This window comes from Condylura cristata, unplaced genomic scaffold (genome assembly GCF_000260355.1).
Source record: "Condylura cristata isolate star-nosed mole 26May11 unplaced genomic scaffold, ConCri1.0 scaffold00026, whole genome shotgun sequence".
Taxonomy (NCBI): domain Eukaryota; kingdom Metazoa; phylum Chordata; class Mammalia; order Eulipotyphla; family Talpidae; genus Condylura; species Condylura cristata.
The window spans coordinates 20,666,845-20,692,187 of NW_004567127.1; the positions used below are offsets into that span (position 1 = coordinate 20,666,845).

Sequence of the window (25,343 nt, forward strand, 5' to 3'; positions counted from 1 at the left end):
CAAACCAATGTTACCTTAACTTAAAAATATACAAAAAACCTTAGTGTTGTATAAGAATATAAGATGTCAAAATTTTTAGATTTTAAATAGACATCCCCCTTTTGGAACCCAAATAAAGGAAGCTGTGATGTGTCTACCAAAATATGAACTTGAAGTGGAACAGGTAAATATTTTCTGATTTTTAGATATATTTTTTAAAGATTTATTTATTTATGCATACAGAACTCGGGTATAGGCCAGAGGTGCAGGGGAAGTGAGAGGCTTCACCAGAGACAGAATAGGGGGCAGAACAGGCAGATTGACAAAGTACACTGCTGGGTCAGGAGAGGTCTGCTGTGCCATGTGGATCACCTCTGGGATGGGGATCGAACTCATGCTAACATAGCTTTAGCTTCTTAGTACTGTGCTTATTTAACCCGCTGCGCCACCAAGGAGGGCCAATTTTTAGTTATTTTATTTTTCTTTTAAGATTTATTTATTTGTGCATACAGAACTGGGGTACAGGCCAGAGATGCAGGGGCAGTGAGAGGATTCACCAGAGACAGAGCAGGGAGCAGAACAGACCAACTGACGAAGTACACTACTGAGGGGAGAAGTGGGTGGGCCAGGAGAGGACTGCCGCGCCATGTGGTCACCTCCAGGGCCGGTGGGGATCAAACTCATGCTGAAGTGGCTTTAGCTTCTTAGTGCTATGCTTTAACCCGCTGTGCCACCAATTTTTAGATTTTTTAATGGACTTTTCAATAACAAAATTATTCATGACTGACTTGAAACTGAGTATGAATAGTTATTTTTAAAAACTTTTTATGCCTGTCTTTTTTTTAAAGATTGCAAGATACAATGATACGATGGCAGAAATAATAGTGACCATTATATTAAGAAACTTTGAACAGCTACAAACTAAAAGAACAGCTCCAGATTGTCACTATGTCACCTTAATCATAGGTGATGCAGATAACCAACTGGTTTTTAAGCACAAAATTATGTAAGTGTAAAATATCTGAGATTTTAATTCATATGTAAGTATATACTATAAAGAAAAATTTCCACTGAAAAAAAGTGATAAAATGATTGTGGAACACATTGTTACTCTTTCCTCCCTCTGTAATGGGGTAGTTTCTCTGTTTTGCTAGCATTGGATTTGTTGTTTTAGGTTGTTATGTTTAGTACTCAGTAGAATAAAATGTACAGTCTTATCACTAGGACCTGAAACAAGTGAACAGATAACTTTTAGGAGTAGCTGTAGTCCACTGTTGCCCAACTTTCTTAATTGTGTTGGTTTTGTCCAGTCATTTGTGACATAACTGCTTTCCCAGTGCAATCTTCCTCCTAACCCAAAATGCGCTTTCATTTACAAATAAAAATCTAGTAAAGTTCCATAACTCCATTCTGGGGTCCTGGCAAACAAATTCAATATATAAAAGAGGCTTCTTTCCTTCCTTTCAGGGATTCCGTTTTGTTAAAAGATGGAAACTGGGCTAAAAAGATTGATGTGAAGAGAGCTCTTAAGTCTGAAGATCTTAGTATAAATCTAATTAGTTCTGAATATGGTAAGTTAATTGAAGTACTGAAGACATGACTGTAAAGAGCATGATAGAATTTAAAAAATATCTCCCTTGTACTGAACCAGAAAAACTGTATAAAATGTAAAAAAAAAAAATCTATTTAATATGAGTAATTTTAAAGGCAGTTTCATGTATTTAGAAATAGAAACCATAGTAGCACTGGGAAACCACATTAAAATTTTATTTGCTCATTTGTAGATATTTTATTTTCCAGCATAGTTAAATGTCAATTTTTGTAGGACTATTGATTTTTGTTTTTGTGATAATAGAATAAATGATTCTTATTTTAAAACTTTTTTGTATCTTCATTTCCTAGAGTTGGTAGCTATAAAATTATAAGAGAGCTAAAAACAAATAGTCTCAAGTATAGATTTGAATGATTTAAGTAAACAATTTCATACTTTTTTCCTCTTTTTTACAGTTGGATTTGATATTCAGCAAAAATTTACAGTCTATTACTTAGGACCCAAGAGGTTTGGAAATCAAATAATTTTGAAAAAAAAAGCAGAAGCAGTGATTTCCTGTTCTAAGTATTCAGATAGGCTTGATACAGCAGGGTCCAGTAAAGGTAAATAGCTGTATTTATTCCTATTTTGCATTAAACTGAAAATCTGTCTAGGATCAGTGTTACAGTACTGCTTTGAGGTTGCATATAGTCTGGAGTTAGATATTTCATAATAATTGCATTAATTCTCTCTTATGGTTAATATTTGTTGGTTGGTTGATATTTGGAGACCAAGTTTGATTAGTCTATTAATGGTCATTTTTCTTTTCTCATACTCATTCCATTCTAATGGCCATTGTCAGTGGGAGAGTAAGTTATATACAAAAACATGCAGATTTAATGTGATAAATCAGGTGACAACAAACTTAAAAAATTGTTTTATTCTAGAAATTCTGAAACATACAGGAAGGTAGACAGAAGAGTATAATGAACTATTGTTCATTATACCTGCCTTAAGCAATTATCGACTCATAGCTAATAGTTTCACCTATACCTTTCTGAAAATCAGGTGTCATGTTATTTCCTCTGTAAATGTTTCACTAAATATATGTAAATGTTAAGGTCTTAAGAAAAAATATATTACACAAAACCAATAATAACTAATAACTAAATCAGCCAACATTTAGTCAATGAGAAAAATTATCTCAAATTTTACTGATACATCATCTTCATACCATCTAAATATATCAAATTGATTCTGTAGTCCTTTTGACACATTCCTAGTAGTTTTGACAGTTCTTTGCAATGTGAGGAATATTGCATATTCCATGCAATGTTCTAGGCTTATCTTATAAATTTTTAGTCCTAACCTTTCCTTCAAGATTCCTTGGTTTCTTTGAAAGATAGTTTTCTAAGATTACAATCTGTTTGCTAGAGGAACACATTAACATTAAGTAATTGTGTATATATTTCAATTTTTTCATATTCAGAGTTAGAAGATATGTGATTTCTTGGTCTCAAAAATAAAATGCATAATTAATTCATACTTAAATCTCCCAATCAAATTTAGGGTGGCTTTATTTATCTTTAAACTCAGTTATCCTGTATCTCCTTTCTATTATGTTGAGAAATTTAGTTTTCATGGTCCCTAACATAATAAAATATAACCAATTTTCTTTATCCCAATGATACATAGAAAATTAGTCACAGAGTAACACCACCAAACTGCAGCTCTTCATATGAGTTTTAAGATTTCTTATGAATATTTCTGTTCTTAAAATATATCTCATGAGGCATACAGTACATGAACACTTTGAAGTATATATGTATTTAAATAAGAGTTAAAAATCATTCTGCTTTTCTCTAATACTCTTGAGTGGATATGTGGAGTACAACGTCAATGTGATTCTTCTCTTGATTAAGTAGAAAAATGATAATATTTGACAAAAACATTTAAAGGAGACATTGTCATATAAAAAGTAAAATAAAGTACCTTTTAAAAGTAAAATCAAAGCATATAGATCTCTGATTAGTATAAATTAAGAACTGTAAAGGCAAAGTAATATACTTTTAGAAATATTATCTCTAGTAGCTTAGCACCAAATTATTTGAATTTATAATTCAGTTTGAGGTTAAGTGTCTCAGGATGCCTGTTCTTTTTTTTCCTGGCTTTTAAATAAGTACCTTATTATTGACTCTGTTAAATAATTTTATTTATTGACTCAGTTAAATAATTTTAAATATTTTCTTTAAATTTCTAGTTGGCATGATTAAAACACTTATTTTATATTAAATTCTTTGAACCAGGAACTTTAAAAGCATGTAGATTAGTATAATAAAACTATGAAAATACATATTTCAAATTTTAATAGTGATGGATTATAAGATCTGTTAACTTTAAGGTTTAAGGTATACCTAAAAATTTTGCTTCAGTCAGTTTTCTCCAATTCCTCCATTTTTTTCAATGATAAATCTCTGAAAAACTTGTTTTTTAGTAAGACACATTCAGACAAGGATCAGTATATAGGGAGTGGGAGATAAATAAAAATAAAATACCCATTTTCTAAAGTACCATTTCTAACAGATATACAGTAAAAATATTGTATTGCTTAAGTTATATCCACATGATAATCTTGTATACACTTCTCATAACTGACAACACTTGCCAACATTGCCTTGAAATTCTACAATTAGAATTCAAATCCTAATATAGTTTTCATCACTGGTAACACGTGTATAATCGTTGTGCACCATCTTGTGGTAATATCTAGAAGCACATCTATTAGAAGTACTTGCATTAAGAAACAAACCAGTTTCCTTATTTTTTATCAAACAGTAATCTGCAAGGCATTTCTTCCTCCTCATTCCACCTCAAATTAGAACATTCCTAGCATACATTAACTACATGAATTACTTGGTGGGGGGGAACTAAGGTAGTATAACCAGAGAGTCAGGGTAATTGAAAAAGCAGACTCTGAAATTAGACTGACTGCGCTAAAAATCTCAAATTTATACTTATCTGCATAATCTTGAACCTGTTATTTAACATCTGTGTGGATTAAATTTCTCTCCTGTGAATGGAGCTATAACTGTACTGTCTTATTAAAGGCTGTCAGCCAAGAGTGGATATTTGAGGAAAATCTGAAACAAACAAAAAAGAGTTTCTAAGAAAACAGAAAATGAAGGGAACAACAACAGGGTATTTCAGAAATGTAATAATATTTAATGTGAACTAATTAGTGACCTCAGATAGATTAAAGATTAAATTGTAATTATTAAACAGGATAGGATACTATCAAATACAGAATAATTATAGAACATAAGCAAGCAAGGAAAAATAAAAACAGGAAAAAGCAAATTAGTTTAGCTGGAGGGATAAGAAGATAAAGTCATTAAATGCTGAGTAAAAACAAAAGAACAAGAAGGAATAAAAATATAAGAGGCAAAGGGGACAATTTACAAATCTGATTGCTGACTAATACTGTTACAGAAACAGAAAACTAACCAGAATGTGTAATTTGAAAAGTTTTCTAGACTTAAAATGAGACCTAAATAGGTACATTTAAAAAGCTTACTTAGGGCCCTCCTTTGGCGCAGCATTGCAAGCCAGCTGCAGCTGCTTCAGTGAGTGTTAGATCCCTCACCCCAGAGGTGACCCACGTGGTGAAGCAGACCTCTCCTGACCACCCCGCTGCTCTTCTCAGCAGTATACTTCCTCCATCTGCCTGTTCTGCTTCCCACTCTGTCTCTGGTGACTCCTCTCACTCCCTTGCACTTCTGGCCTGCACCCCAGTTCTGTATGAATGAATGAACAAATAAATAAATAAATAAATCTTAAAAAAAAAAAAAGCTTACTTAATGGTAGATAGGAGTAATGGAAGAACATCTACAAAGGAGGCATAATTGCAACATTGCAAAATATCATAGATAAGGAGAAAATTATAAATGCTTCCAAGAAACAAAAACTGAAGTTGCATTGGTTTTTTTTGGGTAACCAATAACACTAGGTCCTAGTAGACAATGGACTTAAAGTCCAGTGGGGGAATGATTTTGAACCCTGTGTTCTATATCCAGCCAAACTGTTAATCAAATGGGAAAGTATAATATAGGTATCTTAAAAGGCTCAAGGAAGTTTGTCATGTACTTGCTTAAGGATAAACAAATAAGAACAAAGCAGTTAACCAAGAAAGAAAAAGAATCCAGGAGTAGTGGGCTTAGTTCAGGAGCTTAATGAAAGTGTGTTCCCAGATGACAAGTAAACAATAGGAATCTGCATTATGAGAAGACTGGGAGGCTCCCTGAAGGAGGGGTCTGTGAGGGGGAATAAGTGGATGAGGCATTTCAAGATATCATCTTCATTTTTGAAATACTAAAGAAATGTAAGGGAGATATTGCTAGACTAAAAGTAAAGTAGTAAAACTTGTTGAAAAATCATATGCTGCTCAAGTAGGAAAAACATACTACTTGGTTCTGATTTTAAAATATTTTTACCTACTTTCTGTATTTCTCAAATGAATCCATTCTCTGTGACTCTATTACTATCACCACTCCGCACTGAGTTACCATCATTTCCTTGCCTAGGCTCCTGAAGCAGCCTCTTGATAGTTTTTCCTGCATTTGTCCTCTCTCAAATCCATTTTCCATATTGAGAATGTAGTAGTAGAAAGTTTTATACTATATAAATTGATTTCTTTCAAAACACAATATTGATTATGAGCCTTGTTTTGGTTAAAACAGAGGAGTGGATCCCTATTGCTCTTAGATTTAAAAGTCAAATCATGAACATCTCTTACAAGTTTCCATACTGTCAGTTGGTCATTCTGTCCTGAAGCAGCAGTGGGATGGCAGCTTCTCACTTCCATAAAATTGGCTGATAAAGATACAAGAGGCCCAAATGAATTTAGGTAGTTTATTACTTATCCACACTACTTAGCAAGGTCAGCATGGTATCAGCTGCTTTATCCCTAATCCTTCAGCATGACACTCAACTTCAGGGGCTAGATGATATGTGTGGGTTTTTTTTTTTTTTTTTGAGATGTCTAAGTGGCAGCTAGTTGGTTTTATAGCCAGCAGTTGCATGTGAAAGGGATAAGGTGATATGTCCTGTGTCTTATGGTAGCCAGAGAGACAGGTCAGAATTTGCCTTGTAAGCAACCTTATGAAGATAGGAAGCCCCCTGAAGCTGAGACAGGTAAGAAGTGGCCTTTAACAGCCTTGACATGTGCCAAGAAAAATCAGGGCATTCCATAAATAGTTGGGCCTGTCTGGCAGAATGCAATTGCTAGATTCCGATGATGGAGCTTTCCCCTGCAAACATAGACCTTTCTACCTCTACATTCTCATGTGCACTCCCTCAAACACTATTTCTCGTATCTCTTTGCCTTGTTAACTTTCACTGTTCTTCAATCCTTAGACATTGCAACCATCACTTCTTTAGGGAAGTCTTCCAAGACATTCCTGACCAAGGTAGTTCCCTACCAATGCTGTTATATAGTACTGTGCCTCTCCTTCATAGCACTCAAAACAGTACTAATTATTTGACTGCTACATGTGTAATATCTAATTAATGTGATACAGATGATATATATGCTAAGAAATTAATTGCTTAATTTTAAAGTGTTTTCACCTACTTAATTTCATTTTCTTTTCATCTTTATAAGGTAAACAGAATAGATAACTAATTTTAATCTGTTTTTCACAGATTAAGAGCCCATGCTTGAACTTGTTTTATTTTTTTTCTTTATTTTCATTTTTGCATAGAATAACTGGGATATAGGCTAGAGGTACGGGGGTTAGAGAATTCACCAGACACAGAGTAGAGAGCAGAACAGGCAGATTTACTGAAATACACTGTTACAGGGAGAGGTGGATGCGATAAGAGAGATCTGCTGCACCATATGTGGGTCAGCTCCCTGGCTGGTTGTCTATTCAGGCCATAGAGATAATGGTGCTAAGACTTAACCCCTAGGCCATCAAGAAGACCCTGAATTTGGCGTTTTCTTATTTTAGTTTAGGGTGCTCTGTATTTCACCACAGTGTTTTCCATGTAATACATTAAATATAAGGCAGCATTCAGGAAACTTAGAAGGATAAAGAAAATTCCTACATTTTCTAAGAAGAAAGAAATTACCTCCAGATGGGGTGATCAAGATAGAACTCCATAAAGAGTCAGCCTTGAAAGTTGGTAGCTTCTGATAGACAAAAATGTGAAACATTTTTAATACAAGAAATATCAAAGATACAGTTTTAGAAAGCTTGGGGTTATTTGAATATTGCAAACGTTTAAATATGTTTTGATGCATAGAAGGTTAATATGGGTGCTAGCAAAGGAGGTCAGAATTACATTGTGGAAGATCTTGAATATAGAATCAATTTTGTTGGCATCAAAAAATGACATTTCTAAGTGTGCATATGATGTGATCAGTGTTAAACTTTGGAGAATTAATGAATTAATCAGTAGTATTTAGAATAAACTGTAGTATGGTAGAACTGGATTCAAAGAAACTAGGTAACTGAAATTGATGACAGCATGATTTGGGGCAAAAGTTCTTAACCAAGTAGCATGACACACCTTGCAGAGCATAGCATCCAAATTTTCATTCAGAAATCACTGGAAACACACCTATATTTGAGGAAAATTACAACAGCAGAGGAGAGTATTACATTGACAGAAATGGGTCATCTGAAATCAGAAGGGGGAACATAAACGACTTCAGCTTGTGTTGGATTCTTCTTAGGGGTTTTAGGGAAAACAGGTTAATTCTAGGTTGCATACTTTTAGCAAGTGGGGTATTAAGATATTTTGGTGTATCTTACCTTGGAGATGGGAGGAGTAAAGAAATAGTAATCATTTGTGTTAGCCAGAAGAGGGGGATATTTAGTTATTTTTGTGGTTATTGAGTGTCCTTATCTCTAGATTCAGAAATAATAACATAAGTAATCTTATCTCTATATTCTGTATATTCTGAATATTATGTAGTTTTCTGTCAAAAGTTGTTTATGTCCATTGGGAACACCATTATTCATCTGTCAGCTTCCAGCTGCTAGGGATGCTATATGACTTGTGTCCAGTACATAGATCTGCATAGCCCTCAAGGTTTCTAGCCAGCTGTCTCACATCCAAATGAACCATGCATTGGAAAAGTTTGATTGAGCAGTGGCACTGAAAATACAGAGTAAAAAAGACCAAGAAATGTTATGAAGATTTTCAAAGCTCTTCACTATTTGTGAAATTTCTAGTTCACTCTTTGCTTCAGCAAAAAATAAACTGAATTTCATTTCTATAGTTTGTGGTTTGCCAGACATCTTCCCTCTGATCTCCTTTTCACGTTCAAATTCTGTTTGTCCTTGAAGGACCAGTTCAAATGTCTTTCTCTTCCCTTATGTAACTAGTGAGAGCTAACATTAAAAAAAAAAATCCTACTTAAAACAAGTAGAAAGTTAATTATATATTCAGGTATATTATCGCTTAGGGAGTCAAACTGAAAGCCATCTCTTTTCTATGAAGTCAAACAACAAATTTTTTATATCCCTAAAGCATTTATTTCTAGCATGTATTAAATATGTATGTTATTCTATCTAGTAGCAGCTGTCAGTGACACTACCAGAATGCCATGAGGTTTGCTTCTTTGCAAATTATAGGCCTTGTAAAAAGCAGTGGAATAGTTTTTTTTTTTTTTAATCATCTACTCTTATTTTGAACTCAGTCAGAATAAGAATTACTGATATCTGCAATATGTGGCTCAATTTATACCACGGAGAATGAGGGAAACTTAGTGGTGGCCCTCATGTTCCTGTGAGAGCTGGGATAGGGCCAGCGGTGGGGCAGGAATAACTGTTACCAGAAATATCTTTTTTAAAAGTACAAATTAAACAGGTTAAAGTATAGAAGAATAAAATCATATTCTTTTTGTATTGTCTGAAACAAAAGAGACTGTGATATGAATTACATTAAATTCATTCATAATAATAGATAACATAAAAAATAAGCTTATTCTTATATTAATTTAGGAATGATGGCCTGCAAAAAACCTGGGAACCGAGAGTGCAATCATCACTGCAAAAATAAGCATACATGTGGACATGACTGCTGTGAGTTTCATAAAATATTTCAAGTTTTAAAAAGCAGAAAGGGGGCCCTCCCTGGTTAAAGGGCAGCCCTTTGAAGCTGTCACAACCACTGCAGCATGAGTTCGATCCCTGGTCTGGGAGGTGACCCACATGGCACAGCAGACCTCTCCTGACCGGTCTGCTGCTCCCTTTAGCAGTGTACTTTGTTAGTCTGCCTGTTTTGCCTTCTGTTCCTCACTCTGTCTCTAGTGAATCCTCTCACCCCCACACCTCTGGTCTGTACCCCAGTTATATATTTAAAAAAAAAAGTGGATAGGTCTTTGATGAATAGTAATGACATCCTAATTATTTATGTATGGTATTTATAAATTTTATAGCTAATAATTTGTTTTGTGGGCAGCATGAAAAAAAGTAAATATTAGATTTTAAGATTTGAAAAAATTTAGCTTTAGACAAACCTAAAGAATCTAACATTTCTTTTCATAGGTAAAATTGGAGTTGCACAGAAGCCAGAAATGAAAGAGTCAACAATTTCCTCATATTTATCTGATTTAAGAAACAGGAATGCTTCTTCATCTCTTCCTCCAGTTAAACGCCTCAAGGTTGGTTTTAATAACAGTTGTCGCTTGTTCTGTAATTAAATATATATTGATATTCTTCTGTTCTATCAGTTAGATATGTAACCAGGTTATACTCTAGAGTCATTTGTGGGCTTACTGAGGAACGTGACCATTACTCATAACATTGTTTCTAAAGGAAAAGGTTTTTCAGTTCTTAATAATCATCTATAAATCCATTTTTGAACATTGTTATATAGCTCCTTATTAGCCTTTTTTATTATTATTTAAGCCCAAGAAGAAGAAAATGGATAGAGAAATATAATAACTTAAAATTCACAGTTGAAACTAGACACTCTTCACCTTTCCTGACGTTGTGCTGGGCTAGGCTGAAAAATCTGAAACTGTTTTTGATTTGTGCACTTAGATGAGTATTTAGCATTGAGAGCCTCCTTTCCAAGTAAAGAAGGAATGGTAATTCCTGCTTCTTGGTAGGCTAATCAGCAAACTTATTCTAAGTCATCCTATCCAGGGCAAAATAATTGACTGGGTCATAGAACAGAGTTAAAAAAAAAAAACTGGCCAAATTTGTGTATCTTTAAGGATGAAAATTGTAAACTATGAGTTTAAAATGGAATATTGAGAAACAGGAGATGTACTGCCTTATTTGAGATAATTTTTTAGTAACAGAAATTTTTTCTTCCTTCCTTTTCTTTCATATGTATTCCATATTCTTCTTTTCTTTCATATTCATTGAACACCAAGAATATTACAAGTACTATGATTGGTAAAATACAGTGATAAGTAAGTCAGTTTTAATACTAATCTTCATAGAATTTATAGTTTGGGAAATCATACCAGATTTTTAAGTAAATAGGCTTTCAACGTAGTATGATGACTGAGTGACATAAGTGTAAAATAATTGTCATTAGTTAGAAAGTATACTCAATCCACACTTGATGGGCCAGGAAACAATGCCAGAAAAAAATATTATTGAGACCTGAAGGATGTAAAAGCAGAAAGCCAAGTATGGAGAGGTGAACACCAAAGTGGTGGTGGAGAGGGATGGAAAAATAGTTCAAAAACAGAAAATGTACAGAGGTATAGAAGTGAGAAAAAGTGAGATACTTTTTAAAAACTGAAGTAATATAGTATACTGGAAGTCATTTACATATGGGAGAGTAGAGAAAGACAGAGGCTGAAGAGATGAGTAAGTGCTAGATCACATGCATTTTTGCTATTTTAAGATTTGGACTTTATCCAAATCTCTCTGTGGAAACCACTGAAGAGCTTTAATCAGTAGTATGATCATGGTTTTATTTTACAAAGTTCACTGTGGATACAATATAGAGCATAGATTAGAGGATGATAGAACAGGGACCCAATACTTGTCTTGACTAGTGCAGTAGAGAAGTGAATGTGTTTAAAATATTTTTCAGAGATAGAATCAACTACCTTAGTTGTATTTAATACCTTAGTTAGTATTTAATTGATTAGGAGGGGCAAATAGAAGAAGCTTTCTGACTTGAGCAATTGGAGAATAAGTGGGACCTTAGTAGGAACACTAAAGGAAAGACAAGTTTGGAGGAATAGAGCCACAGTAAGTTCATCTTGGAATTACTGAATTTAGAGGCCAACAAAGTATCTAATTAAAGATATTCTACAGAAAGTTAGCTATAACTATGGGAAAACCAGGAGAGAGTTGAGCTAGATACATGATTTGAGAGTTTTCCCCATATAGATGGTGCAAGCCATGGAAGTAAATGAAATCATTGATTGCGAATGTAAAGTGAGAGAAGGGAAGAAGGTCTAGCAGAGAACCATGAAGAATGTCAACTTTTTGGAAGGACCTAAGAAGAACATTTGAGTTGAGAAGCTTGAGTTTCTCCTAAGTCATTGGCTTTTCAACTTTTGTATACCAGCAGAAATTTTACTGTTTGACTCATTTGTTAAAATATTTTCATATGAAATTGATAGTTGAACTTGTGTTTTCTTTCACTAATAGATGCAGATGAATAAATCTCAAAGTATGAACCTTAAAGAATTTGGTTTTACTCCAAAACCTTCTCTTCCCAGTATATCAAGGTACAACTTTACTGTTAATATCTATTATAGTCATCATAAACTCGCTGTTCCTCCAAATAATCATTTATTCAGTAAAAGGTAGTCACTGGTTACCTTCAAATCACTTAGTAATCATTTAGTTCCATAGTGAGTAATGATGTCATAAGACTTTCATTATGATTTATAGCCTAAATTTGCTTAAAACTATATATAGAATATATTGACATACACTGAATTTCCTCTTTTCTATTAAATTATCCATTTTAAAGAATATGTCATGTCCTCAGACTCCCTGCCTTCTAAATTTAACATATGATAAGAGTATTCTTTAAAAAAGAGGTCATAATTACCGGATGGTTTCACTCATAGCAGGAGTATAATGGACCAGGCGAGAAAATAACAAAAATAATGAACAACCATATACCAGAGACATTCTGTGGGGGCGGAGTGGGGAATGGGATCAAAAATGGGGTGGGGGGGGAAGGGAGGGAAATGCACGGGACTATGGTGGTGGCACAGTGGTGATTTGGTGATGGGAAACCCGCGGGGATTACAATCGAGATGGAAAAAAAAAATGTGCAAAATGATGTAAAAATAAACTTTGTAATAAAAATAAAAATAAAAAAAAGAGGTCATATTGTTATACAAAATCTAATCTTTTCTGGGCCCTCCCTGATGCACAATGAGTTAAAGCACATTGCACCATGAAGCTCTCTGCAGCCTCTTCAGTAGAGTTATATCTCCTGCCAGGGAGGTGACACACATGGCGTGGTAGACCTCTCCTGACCCTCCTGCTGAGTCCTGACCCACTTGCTGCTCCCCTCAGCAGTGTAGTTCTTTGATCTGCCTGTTCTGCTTCCTACTCTGCTCCTGGTGAATCCTCTATAGAACTCTATGCATCTCTGGCCTATACCACAGTTCTGTATGCATTAATAAATAAATCTTTTTTAAAAAAATCAAATCTTTTCCATTTAGCACCCCATTCTATATTAACTCCTAGGATTTAAAAAATATTTTGTAATTTAAGATTGTATTTTGTCAATTGGAAAAACATGGAAGCAGCCCAAATGGCCAAATGTAGATGACTGGATTAAAAAAATGTGGTACATATATACACAATGGAATATTACTTAGCAACCAAAAAAAAAGAAACACATGTCTTTTGCAACAACTTGGATGGAGCTGGAAAAGATCATGCTTAGTGAGATAAGCCAGAAAGAGAAAGAAAAATACTAGATGGTTCCGCTCATAGCCGAAGTATAATGGACCAGGCAAGAAAATAATAAGAATAATGAACAGCCATATACCAGAGACATTTTGTGGGGGTGGAGTGGGGAATGGGATCAAAAACGGGCGCAGGGGCTAAAGTGCACAGGACTATGGTGATGGCACATGGGTGACTCGGTGATGGGAAACCCACAGGGATTACAATTGAGATGGAAAGAAAAAATGTACAAAATGATGTAAAAGTAAACTATTATATTATTAAAAAAATTGTATTTTGTGCATTTTATCTTTGACCTTAGTAGCAACCTGGCTCATAAAATGATATTATTAATCCCATTTTATAGATGAAATAACCAAAGCTCATATTTCTAGTTAGTAAGTAGAAGGCCCTGGATGTTAACTCAGCATTATTTCCTAAATCTTTATGCATAGAAGACAAAAGTATATAATTTCCCCTCCAGGAAAGGCACTCTCTATGCAGAGATCACAATTAATATGCTTAAAAACCAGTATAGAACAGATCCTAACTAATCAGAACAGATGCTAACACTACTTTAAGAGATCCTAGCTGTTGTTATCTAACTGAAAATAGCTTTGGTAATATATTTTTAAGATTAAATATGGATAGCATGGTATCTACATATTGGGGACATATAAAAAAACTTAAGTATTGGCCCTGCCTGGTGGCGCAGCGGGTTAAAGCGCTGCACTGAGAAGCTAAAGCCACTTTCACATGAGTTCAATTCTCGCCTGCCCCAGAGGTGACCACATGGTGCGGCAGACCTCTCCTGACCCGCCCGCTGCTCCCCTCAGTAGTGTACTTCGTAGATCTGCCTGTTCTGCTCCCCACTCTGTCTCTGGTGAAGCCGCCCCTGAGCCTTGGGCCTGTCCCCCCGTTCTGTATGTACAAATAAAATAAATCTTAAAAAAAAAACAAAAAACTTAAGTATCTGCCACTTCCATTAAACACCTACTTTTTACCTATTCAAACTGATACCATTTATCATAGAAGTGTTGAGTGGATAAAGCATAGAATTTTTTTTTCATTTATATGATTAAGTAGTTTTCAAAGGTAGATTATTTTTAATATTTTCTTTGATATTTTAATGGTTGGATTTATCTTTATAAAGGTCAGAATCCTTAAACATGCCTGAATTACCTATAAGGGAGCAGAGGGATCAGCATGATCATGCAGAAGTTCAACAAGAACAATATGAATATCAAGACAAAGGTAAATTGCCATTGAAACTGACTTGAGAAAAAATGTGATTTATCATTACTTCAGATTGACAAGTAATGTTATTGAAAAACCACCATATTAAGTTATATGATTATTAACTTGGCAACATTTTTCTCTTGGGGTTTTTGAACCAACTTCAAATTCTGAAGTCTGTTATTTCAGAAGGTCTTTATGTCTGTCACAGTTGTTTGAAAATCTCTTCCCTACGTAGCGTTGACTATTTTAATTTAAAGATAATATGAGGAAAAGCTGAGAACATAAGCAATTTTTGGATATACAGATTTTAATACAGGTATTGAAATGCAGAACTATTATGTGTATTTAGAATTCTTTAAAACAATTTATAAAATTAACTGAATTTTATAAATAACCTGTGTAACCTTAGGGAAATTATTTAACCTCTTTGGGCCTTAGTTTTATCTTTAAAATTAAAGGATTAAATTTAGAGAGCTTTTACCACCCCACTTCTCAAACCAATTATTCTTATAATTTCCATGATAAAATGAAAATATAACCTAATTTGTACAATAGAGCTGGTATAAAATTTATCTTTACTTTCTAATCTATGTCTGTCATTAAATTAATGAGATAGTGCAGATAAGTTCTTCAGCCTTCTTATTGTACCTGGTTCATCATTATGGATCCTGCTATTAGTGGCATCATTTCCCTGGCTCATACTATTAATACTACTAATAGCCGGTCTGTTAGAACATGTGAAAAAAAATCGTAGTCATAGAGTTGTCTGCTCAAGGGATTGTGTTAAAAATGGCAAATTTAAGATTTCCTGAAAACAATTTGTTTTGTGGTCTTGGCCTCTATGGCCATTCTTTCCTTCATGCTGTAAATTTAGCCTCCTCTAGCCATAACTTAAAATCTTAGGAAGGCAATAATTGGGGTACCACCACCCGTTATCACACCAAGGTAGCATTAGACCTCTATTCTCACCTTAAGTATCAGAGTATTTACCTAATTTGTTCAAGGTCTGAATATCATTGTTACATGTTAGAAGGTATGATTATAAATTCTTTTTATTTTTTTCTCATTGCTATCTATAGCCTTCTACCTTATTCCCTCCTTGTATTGCTGTTTCATTCTTTTCCCTTCTCTGTTTACTTTCATTTTGTCTTTACATAAATGTTCTGCTTTTTATTTCCTACCCACTCAAATCCAACTTATATTATGATACAAAAATTTCATCTAGATAGTTTAACCCCCAATAATAATTATATCCCGGTTTTACTTTTTTTTTTTTTTTTTTTAAGCAAAAAGAGCCTAATAGTATAGTAGCTTAACTCAGCATGTGGAAACATCCTGTCTAGGTTCAAATTCTAGTTCCGGCAGTTAGTAGTTGTATAACCTTTCACAGTATACTTATCCACTTTGTCTCAGTTCCTTTATATGGCTATGTTTTAGGTATTCTGGGGTTAAATGAGATAGTATTTGTAAAACTCTTAATTGTATATATTATACATTATCTTGTCACACATTAGTCTTTGGTGGCAAAATGTATTTTAAATGTATTCAAATACAACTTTTGAGAATTAAGAAATAGAAATTTTTATCATCTGTATTCTGATTTCAAAACAGAAAGAAGAAAAATATCAGAAAATTTTCTGACAAAAGTTGAATCATGAAATTTAAATTGTAAGGGACCTTTGTGCAGTTTTTCATTTTATACTGAAAGAAGCCAAGACAGTAGAGACTAAATGACAGTCACATATATATTAATGTCAGGGCTAGAAATAAGTTCCTGAGAATCGCCTGATTCCCAGTCTAGTGGCATTTCTATTAAATGAGGGTGACTTTTAGTTATCAGTGAAGAACTGAAAATCTAACTCTTTCAGCTTTCCATCCTGGACTATGCCTATGTATTACTCTGGCCCTATACCCCATTCTTATTTCTCTTTTTTAATTTTTTTTTTAACATAGAATAACTGGAGTGTAGGCCAGAGATCAGGTGGGTAAGAGGAGTCATCAAATACAGAGTGGGGATTAGAACAGGCAAAGTTAAAAAAATACATTGCTAAGGGAAGCAGCTGGTGAGACAGAGAGGTCTGCTGTGGCATTTGTGGGTGAACTAGCTGGCCAGGGATCCAACATAGCCTATAGCATGAAAGTGCTGAGATTTAACCCTTAGGGCACTAGGGAGGCCCTACTTCCCTAATTTTTTTAAAGGAAGAATTCTCTTATCTTTATTCAAGGCTAATATTTCCACTTATAATCTTTTTTTTTTAAGATTTATTTGTTTATTTATATAGAACTAGGGTACAGGCCAGAGATGCGGAGGGTGAGAGGAGCCACCAGAGACAGAGTGGGGAGCAGAACAGGCAGATCAACAAAGTACACTGCTGAGGAGAGGCCAGGTCAGGAGGCCTTGTGGATCTCCTCCCATGCAGACGGGATGGAACTCATGCGGAAGTGGCTTAAGCTTCTTTGTGCTGTGCTTTAACCCGCTGAGCCACCAGGGAGGGCCCTCCATTTATAATCTTAATCTTATCAATCCTGTCTCCCCTGGAGCTATAGGAGACCAATTATCTCCCTCTTCTTTCCTTTTATTTTCGATTTTTGTTCCCTGTTAACCTCTTTTTCTTCAGTATTTAAATAAGTGCAAATGTCTTCCTCCAAGTTCCCAGTTAATTAGTCATGACCTTTTCTTCAGTTGTAAGTAAGATTGTCTCAGGTAAAAGGAAAAGTCCAGACATATAGATGACTTTAATCCATGTAGATCTAGACACACGATGATTCCATCATGCCATCATGCCACTAGCTTTCTCTCAATCTTTCAGATATGCCTAGTGATAATTGTTATTATTTTTTAAATTGATTTTCTCACAAAACAGGTAACTTCTAACTCCCATCTTTGCAGTTTAACATTCTCAGTAGGAAAATGCAGTGTTCCACTGATTCAAAAAGATACCTGCACCCCCATGTTTATTGCTGCTTTATTCACAATTGGAAAGACATGGAAACAGCCCAAATGCCCAAAAATGGATGGCAGGATTAAAAAGATGTGGTGTGTATACACAATGGAATATTATTCTAAGGTAAAACAGCATACACCATTGGTAAAGGTCCTTGCTAAGGGACGTGGGATATCAAAAAGAAGGGGGGCGAATTTCATATGAGAATGGATTGATTTCATCTTTACTATGAGAGTAAAACAATGAGTTTCTTAGAAAGGACATGTTTACAGATAAACCTGTAACTGGATGATACCGTCCACAAACGCTATTCTTGTAGGTCGAAAAGAGAGAAACAATTATTACTTTTTTTTTTCCCAGTTAAAGTGACTTTATAGTGAAGATGACTTTTAACCTCTCTGTAAAGAGAAGCAACATTACAATTATAGTATACATATTACATTATTATTGTACCTAGGTATACAGATTAAGTACAGATATATACATTTTATATATCTCTATATATACGTATTTAGTTCTGAGTTATTAAAATGATATACAATTTTCTTCATGGACACAATCTATATTAATATGAATTTTTTTCATATTTCTTTTTTTAATTTCATAATAGTTTATTTTTACATATTTTTGTGCATTTTTCCATCTCAGTTGCAATCCCCTTGGGTTTCCCATCACCAAAGCACCCATATGCCATCACTATAGTCCAGTGCATTTCCCTCCCCCCACTGTTTTTGATCCCATTCCCCACTCCACCCCAACAAAACGTCTCTGTTATATAGCTATTCATCATTATCATTATTTTCTTGCCTGTTCTGTTATATTCCTGCTATGAGAGAAAGCATCCAGTATTTTTCCTTTTCTTTCTGGCTTATTTCACTAAGCATGATCTTTTCCAGCTCCATCCATGTTGCTGCAAAAGACATGTGTTTCTTTTTTTCAGTTGCTGAGTAATATTCCACTGTATATATGTACCACATCTTTTTAATCCAGTCATCCATTTTTGGGCATTTGGGCTGTTTCCATGTCTTTCCAGTTGTGAATAAGGCAGCACAATTATTGCTCCTTTGACTAGGGGAAGGTCAAAAGTCTAACAAAAAGCCAAGAGATTCTCCTCAGCTTCTAGAGCCTTCATTTCTCTTAACTCAAAATAATGTGCATTCTTCAAGTAATGGTAACAGTATCTTCCCAACACCCAGAGGATCTCAACTGATAATACTTCCACAAACCAAGTTTATACCTGTAGAAAAGCCTACTCTGGAAATATTGAGAGAAAGCTATCTGACCCTTTTGGAGAGAATGATCCCACGTAAACAAAACACAATCACTAGATTATTTATCTCACTTTCCCATCAAAACAAAAATTCTTGAAAGAGCAATTACTACTCATTGTGTTTGTTTTTATAGCTCCCTAGTCACTCTTCATTGACTAAAATTTGGGCTCATCATCTCTCCTTTGAAACTGTTATTGCTCAGGCCATTTCAGAGTAACCTCTAAAGAAATGGATTCAGTGAATTCTTCTCACTTTTTTTTTTTTTTAATCTTTGAAGTATTTGACATGTCTGGTTGTTGAAAATCTTTCCTTTGGTGTTAGTTACCGTTCTGTTCTTTTCTCCTACTACTTCTTGAACTGCTTTAGGCTGTTTTTTCTATTGAATTTGTAAGAGGATTTTTTGTTATTATTTAAAAATTTTTTGCTTCTTTGTTATTCTTACTTTAAACATTTAAAGTTAGTATCACCTGACCCCATGCCTTTAATTACTAACTATATCTTGATGATTTCTAAATATGTATCTCCCATCAGGATCTTGCTATCTAACCCAAGACCCAACTGTACCATACATCTATTGATATTTGGCTTTATTTTTATTGACTTTAACAAGTAAGATGACATATTCATCATCAGATGTCAGCATCTGATGTCTTTCTAACTTTCTATATCTCATTCTGTTTCTTTTATTTTTTTAAATTTTTTTAAAAAGATTTATTTATTTATTCACACAGACTGGGGTACAGGCCAGAGATGCGGAGGGTGAGAGGATTCACCAGAAACAGAGTGGGGAGCAGAACAGGCAGATCAACGAAGTACACTGCTGAGGGGAGCAGTAGGTGGGTCAGGAGAGGTCTGCCGTGCCATGTGGATCTCCTCCAGGGCAGGCGGGGATCGAACTCATGCAGAAGTGGCTTAAGCTTCTTCGTGCTGTGCTTTAACCCGCTGCGCCACCAGGGAGGGCCCTGTTTCTTTTTTTTTTTTTAACTTAGCTCAGTGTTGAACCCTGTTCTTTTCCAAGCTTCAAAAGCAGTAAAACAGTAATCTTATGTATCTTACATCACATGTAATTAATCACTAAGTCCCATCGATTTTGCCTTGTAAACATCTCTCAGATCTATTCTTTCTTTTCTCTCTTCTGATACTTAGCTAAAGCAGTCATTATCTGTCTTTTACTATACTAGCTTATTTTTTTTTTTCTTCCAGTCTCATCGTTCCTCTCTCTGTAAACTATTTTGAGTGATCTAACATGCGTATGTGACCATGTAAACTCTTGTTAAAACATCCCCAATAGACCCTCCCTGGTGACACAGCAGGTTAGGACACAGCACTGCTTCAATGAAAGTTCGATGCCACCCGCCCCGGAGGTGATCCACATAGTGTGGCAGACCTCTCCTGACCAGCCTACTGCTCCCTTCTTCAGTGTACTTCGTTGATCTGCCTGTTCTGCTCCCCACTTGTCTCTGGTGAATCCTCTCACCACCCCTGCGCCTCTGGCTTGTACCCTATTTCTGTATGCATAAATAAAAAAAAAATCTCCAGTAGTTATCCTTTGCTGTAAAAAGAAAGAGTGAACTCTTAACATGGCAAACAAGATTCAACATGATGTGGCACTTTATTCCCTGTGCAGTCTTAATGGGCTCTGTCTTCTATTTGGTTCCTCAGACATCCTGAAAACGTATAGTTCTTCAAACATTCTTTGGTCTCGCATACTGTTGTGCCTTTCACATGTGTTTCTCTATGTAATATCTTGCCAAGCGCTCCCTGGTGGCACAACCATTTAAAGCACAGTACTGCAAGCTAGGCGCAGCTGCCTTCAGCGTGAGTTGGATCCCAGCCAGGGAGCTGACCCCTATGGCACAGCAGACCTCCTGTCTCTCCCACTGCTCCCCTCTTCAGTGTACTTCATCTGTCTACCTGTTCTGCTCCCCACTCTGTCTCTGGTGAGTCCCCTCACCGCCCCTGCACCTCTGCCTGTACCCCAGTTCTGTATGCATAAATAAATCTTTAAAAAAAAAAAAACAACTAGCTTGCCTTCCTCTCTTTCCTTGCTCCACAGTCACAGCACTGTCAAGCTTATAATTCCTACCACCATTTCTTCATATGTTACCTCTTAGAAGTTTCAGCTCTGACTTCTGTTGTATGTCCACTAACCCATGCATTTTGGATTTACTTTGTGTTTCAGTGCATATCATATTGTCTATGTATAGTCATGTAAAAGCAAAATAATGTCAGCTGGAATTAAGTATAAAGAAAGACTGGGATAGGCAAAGAAGACTGTATTTAAAGTAAAGGAACTCAGCATTATACTGGAATAAGCTTGTACTGACTGGCTTGTGAGAAATTATTAAATTGGGGATGTCTTTCAGCCATTATCAAAAGTTTAATTATATGAATAGTTACATTAAAAACAAAATCACAAATACTCAAAACTAGTCATTTCCTGATTGTCCTAGTAGATTTTACTGTTATCTCTGTTTTATGTTTGTAGCCATATACTATATATGGTGGAATGACGTGTATTAGGGTGGAATGCCTTTAGTCTCAACTTTGCTTTCAGTACTGTCACTTTAGTAGCTTGAAATGATTCACGATGGGAATATTGACATTATAGAAATCAGGAAACACTGCAAACTAAGGCTTGATTTACTGTCTAAAGTGATGGAGAAGAGGTTAATAGTGCAGATTAAATTTAACTGTGTATTCTGGCTGTTTTTAATACCTTGTGAGTTACATGAGAATTAGAATGTTCTTCTAACATTTGAAAACTAGCACCAAATTCATCAAGTTGCTTATGTTAATGGATAAATGAGTGATGTTTCAACATATGTATTTGTTGTTTTACTTCATACTTGTTAAAGTCAACAGAAATATCAAACAACTTTCGGGTGAGGACTGCATTCATTTGTCAGCTTCAGTCATAGGTTGACTACAGATAGGAGAGCCTGATAAAAATCAGTGAAAACATTTAGTGAAAATCAGATAATTGAAATTTACGGCTAAGCACATTTTTATTAGTATTTGTAAATTATGTTCTACGTATCCTTTACATATAATAAATACATGTGATAAATATAAAAATTCATGTATGTATGTATTTACATTCAGTTTCTAGAGAAGCAGGTACTAAATAGTTATTATACTATAGGAAAAGTGTGTAACGGCATTTAGTCCCTTACTCATCTTATGAGATGGCTACTATTATAATTCCCATTTTCAGAAGAGAAAACTAGGCTCAGAGATTTTAAATTAGTTGAAAAGATCATACAACTAGTAAATGAGAGAGGTGGAATCTTCATCCAGGTCATGTCTCTAAGCCCAGCAAAAAGAATGGGTAACACCTGAGGATCTTTTAGCTAGAGAAAAATTAAGGTCTGTTTTGAACAAATGTATTTTATAACAAATACTTCCAATAAACTGGAGGCAGCAAGATCATTTTATAGACTACTACATCTAATCTTGGAGTATTGTTATTTTCATATGAGAATTAAGAGGGGGAATTAACTCTAAAAGAATCCACTAAAAATTAAAAATAGTTCAATTATCAGTATATGTATGTAGCACAGTAAATAGAATACAGTATGCAAATAAAATACAGCATTTAGAAAGGTTAGATTTGTTACAGGGAAGGGAGAGGGGCAAGCCAGAAGCCCTAAACCTGTTCTAAATAGGTTCTGCTATCTGCCTCCTTAAGGCAAAACATACTCTAGTGCATAAGACCTTTAATGGAAAGAAACTTTAATTCAGTTAGTGTACAACAAAGACTATAGGTTCTAAATCAAGCGCCCTAAGTTACCCATTCCCTTCTGGGTAAATGTCCAGCCAAACAGGGTTGGCCCAAAGCAGGGCCACCGAGGCCTGAAGTCTAATGCACGTTCCAGAGGGACCCATAGAAAAGGGTTAGAGGCAGCCAGACAAGTCTGGAAAGAAAAGAGTAAAATCAAAATCAAGATAAAAGCTGCCATTGTTAGCTTCCCCAAGGATCTCTCACCCACATCTAGTTCAACCTGTTCAGGACCTAAAAAGCAAGTGTAACTTCTTCACCTGTTTCTACTCCATGTGCCTCCTCCAGATCTTCTTGCTCTCCATTTGTATTCCTTCCTTTTCCAGTCTCCTGCAGCTTCTTCTCCTGCCTTCTCAACTCTACACTTCCTTGGTTAGGGCAGGGAACCTGGAACCTCCCCTTTCTCTGGGACCACCCTGATACAGATTCAGTACTTTTGAAAACTACTTAAGACCCCTGTTTAGTAATTGATGTATTTGATATATCCATTGATAGTGATGCTTATGGTTTAAAAATTGGCTTTTATATATTTATATATATATATATATACACACACGACAGATTTATCTAGATGGAACTATTCTACAACATCAAATGAGAAAGCCCCACAAACAGTGCTCTTCAACAGAAATCCTGATGTTTCTGGAAACCAGAATTTGACAGATGTGGATAAAAGCAAGCCTCCATTTTCACAAGTTTTGAATGTGAACTTTGAACTGGGAAATGAAGTTTGGGAAGATTTTGATGATGAAAATTTAATAGAAGTTACTAACTTTTCAGCTGATACTGAGATGATAAACTCATCAGGTAAAAATTGCATTTTGACATAAAACAACTTCAAAAATTCTGTTAATACCTTTCAGTTTAGTTTCTGGGACTAGTTTTTTTTTTGCCTTCTTTGTGTGTTTGGTTAATTGATCTTGGTTTGTTAAGTTTATGAGTTTTAATAAAGCTGAAAAGGTGACCTTCACAAATGGCATTTCCTTCCCCTAAGGGCAGAGGTTAGGATTATTCTATGATGATGCTATAACAAATTAGTCTTTTCTGTTCTATTGCTCCCCTATCATCTTAAAAAACCCCATTCAAATTCAGATTGTCCTTAGTTGAATTACCCCTTATAAAATAGACTATCAAGCTCCATTCTAAGATGACAAATGGTCTGCTAATGATTGTAAAAGACAAAAATATTCCATCTTAAAAAAAAATTATCTGTTGGCTAAAAAAATAAAAGGTATCTTATTTCTAGTATAGAAATATTGACTTTTCAGATATAAATAAATGAATAGGAAAGTGTTGTTTTCTCCAACATTGGACAATTGTATTTAAGTCATATATAACTCAAAAAATTGAAAATAATAATTGGCACTTGGTTCTTTAAATTACTAACAAATTTAATCTGCTTCACTAAAATAGAGAAAAGAAAATCATGCTAAGTATATGATAGGATAGTGAAATTGAGACACTCTCTCCCGTGATCCCATGAAGGTTGAAAGAAGGAAATTAGTCCCTTAGAATTACAGTGCCTCTTCACGGGTGAATTGGTGATGGGAGGCTCATGGAGATTACAACCAAGATGGAAAACTGCACAAAATGAAGAATGATGTTAAAAAAGAAAAAATTACAGTGCCTCTTAATGTAATCCACCCTGGTGCTTTTTATTTTATTCTTCCCCCCACACCCCAAATACTTTTTAAAACAAGAAAAACTGAACTTGAAATATTTTGTCAGGTCCCTAAAAATTACCTGGAGAGCTAGTCTGCCTACAAAGAAATAGGGTTTGATCACTTCTATAAGATAAACCAGAGAAATGTCATGACAGTGGGGCCAGTGGTAGTTCCTTTTATCACTGGACAATAGCAGTTCCTAGCTTAGGTTAAAAGTCATTTTGTACTACAAGTTTAGAGGCAATTTACCAATTTGTTCAGGTAGTTTAAAATCTTATGAAGGCGTATCTTTGGTACTTGGAAAATCTATCTCAATAAATGCCATTTTCTGAGGATAGAGAACTTTAAATGAGCTTTATTACATGCACACTATTGGAAAATATTGAATGAATTTGGGATTGATCATTTACATAATGATAAATAATTGTAGTATAGAGACCTTTTAATATAGTAACTTAATAAACCATATGTTCTATAGTTTTGCTCTTTTAGTTTTGCTTCTTTAGTTCTCTATGCGAATTGAATTTAATTATTGTAAGGAATTATCCATTCCTTCCTTAACCAGGTCATATCTGTTTAAACGAGCCCTTGTAGAACCTGTGAAAAGTTCTGCTTAATTGTTTCCTTGCATTTTATTTCAAAATGTGATCTCTTTGCCCAGGATTCGGAGACATGTCGAATTCAAGTACCAGGGGAAGTAAGCTATCCTTCCAACAGTCAAAGAGCAAATTCCAGAGAGAAATGTCAAACAGGCAAGTTTTAGAACTTTGATTTGGGGTACTTACACCTTTATATCTGCCTGACATGTGTTGGAGATACGGATCAAGTCATTAGCTGTAAGAGAAGTTGTATGGTATTAACCAACCGAAACCCTTTTAACCTTAAAGCTGTGTTTCTCAAAGTGCTGTTGTCAGACCACCAGCATCAAAATTACGTAGGGGTACATATTTAAAATGCACCTTCCTGGGCTTAACACCACACTCACTGAATTATGCTCACTATAACTGAAGCCTAGGAATCTTACATTTTTCTCAGGACT

The 25,343-nt window shown here is 34.9% G+C and overlaps 1 protein-coding gene across 1 annotated transcript in view; it reads left to right on the top strand.

Annotated features, from left to right (window-relative positions):
* HFM1 (HFM1, ATP-dependent DNA helicase homolog (S. cerevisiae)) overlaps nucleotides 1–25,343 on the top strand; it is a 64,509-nt gene that overhangs the window by 33,362 nt on the left and 5,804 nt on the right. Inside the window, 11 exon segments of the mRNA XM_004689786.1 lie at nucleotides 80–163; nucleotides 828–985; nucleotides 1,447–1,550; nucleotides 1,987–2,133; nucleotides 9,520–9,600; nucleotides 10,066–10,181; nucleotides 12,142–12,221; nucleotides 14,558–14,658; nucleotides 14,830–14,832; nucleotides 23,337–23,447; nucleotides 24,966–25,056. Of these exon segments, the coding sequence (XP_004689843.1) occupies nucleotides 80–163; nucleotides 828–985; nucleotides 1,447–1,550; nucleotides 1,987–2,133; nucleotides 9,520–9,600; nucleotides 10,066–10,181; nucleotides 12,142–12,221; nucleotides 14,558–14,658; nucleotides 14,830–14,832; nucleotides 23,337–23,447; nucleotides 24,966–25,056 (1,076 nt within the window).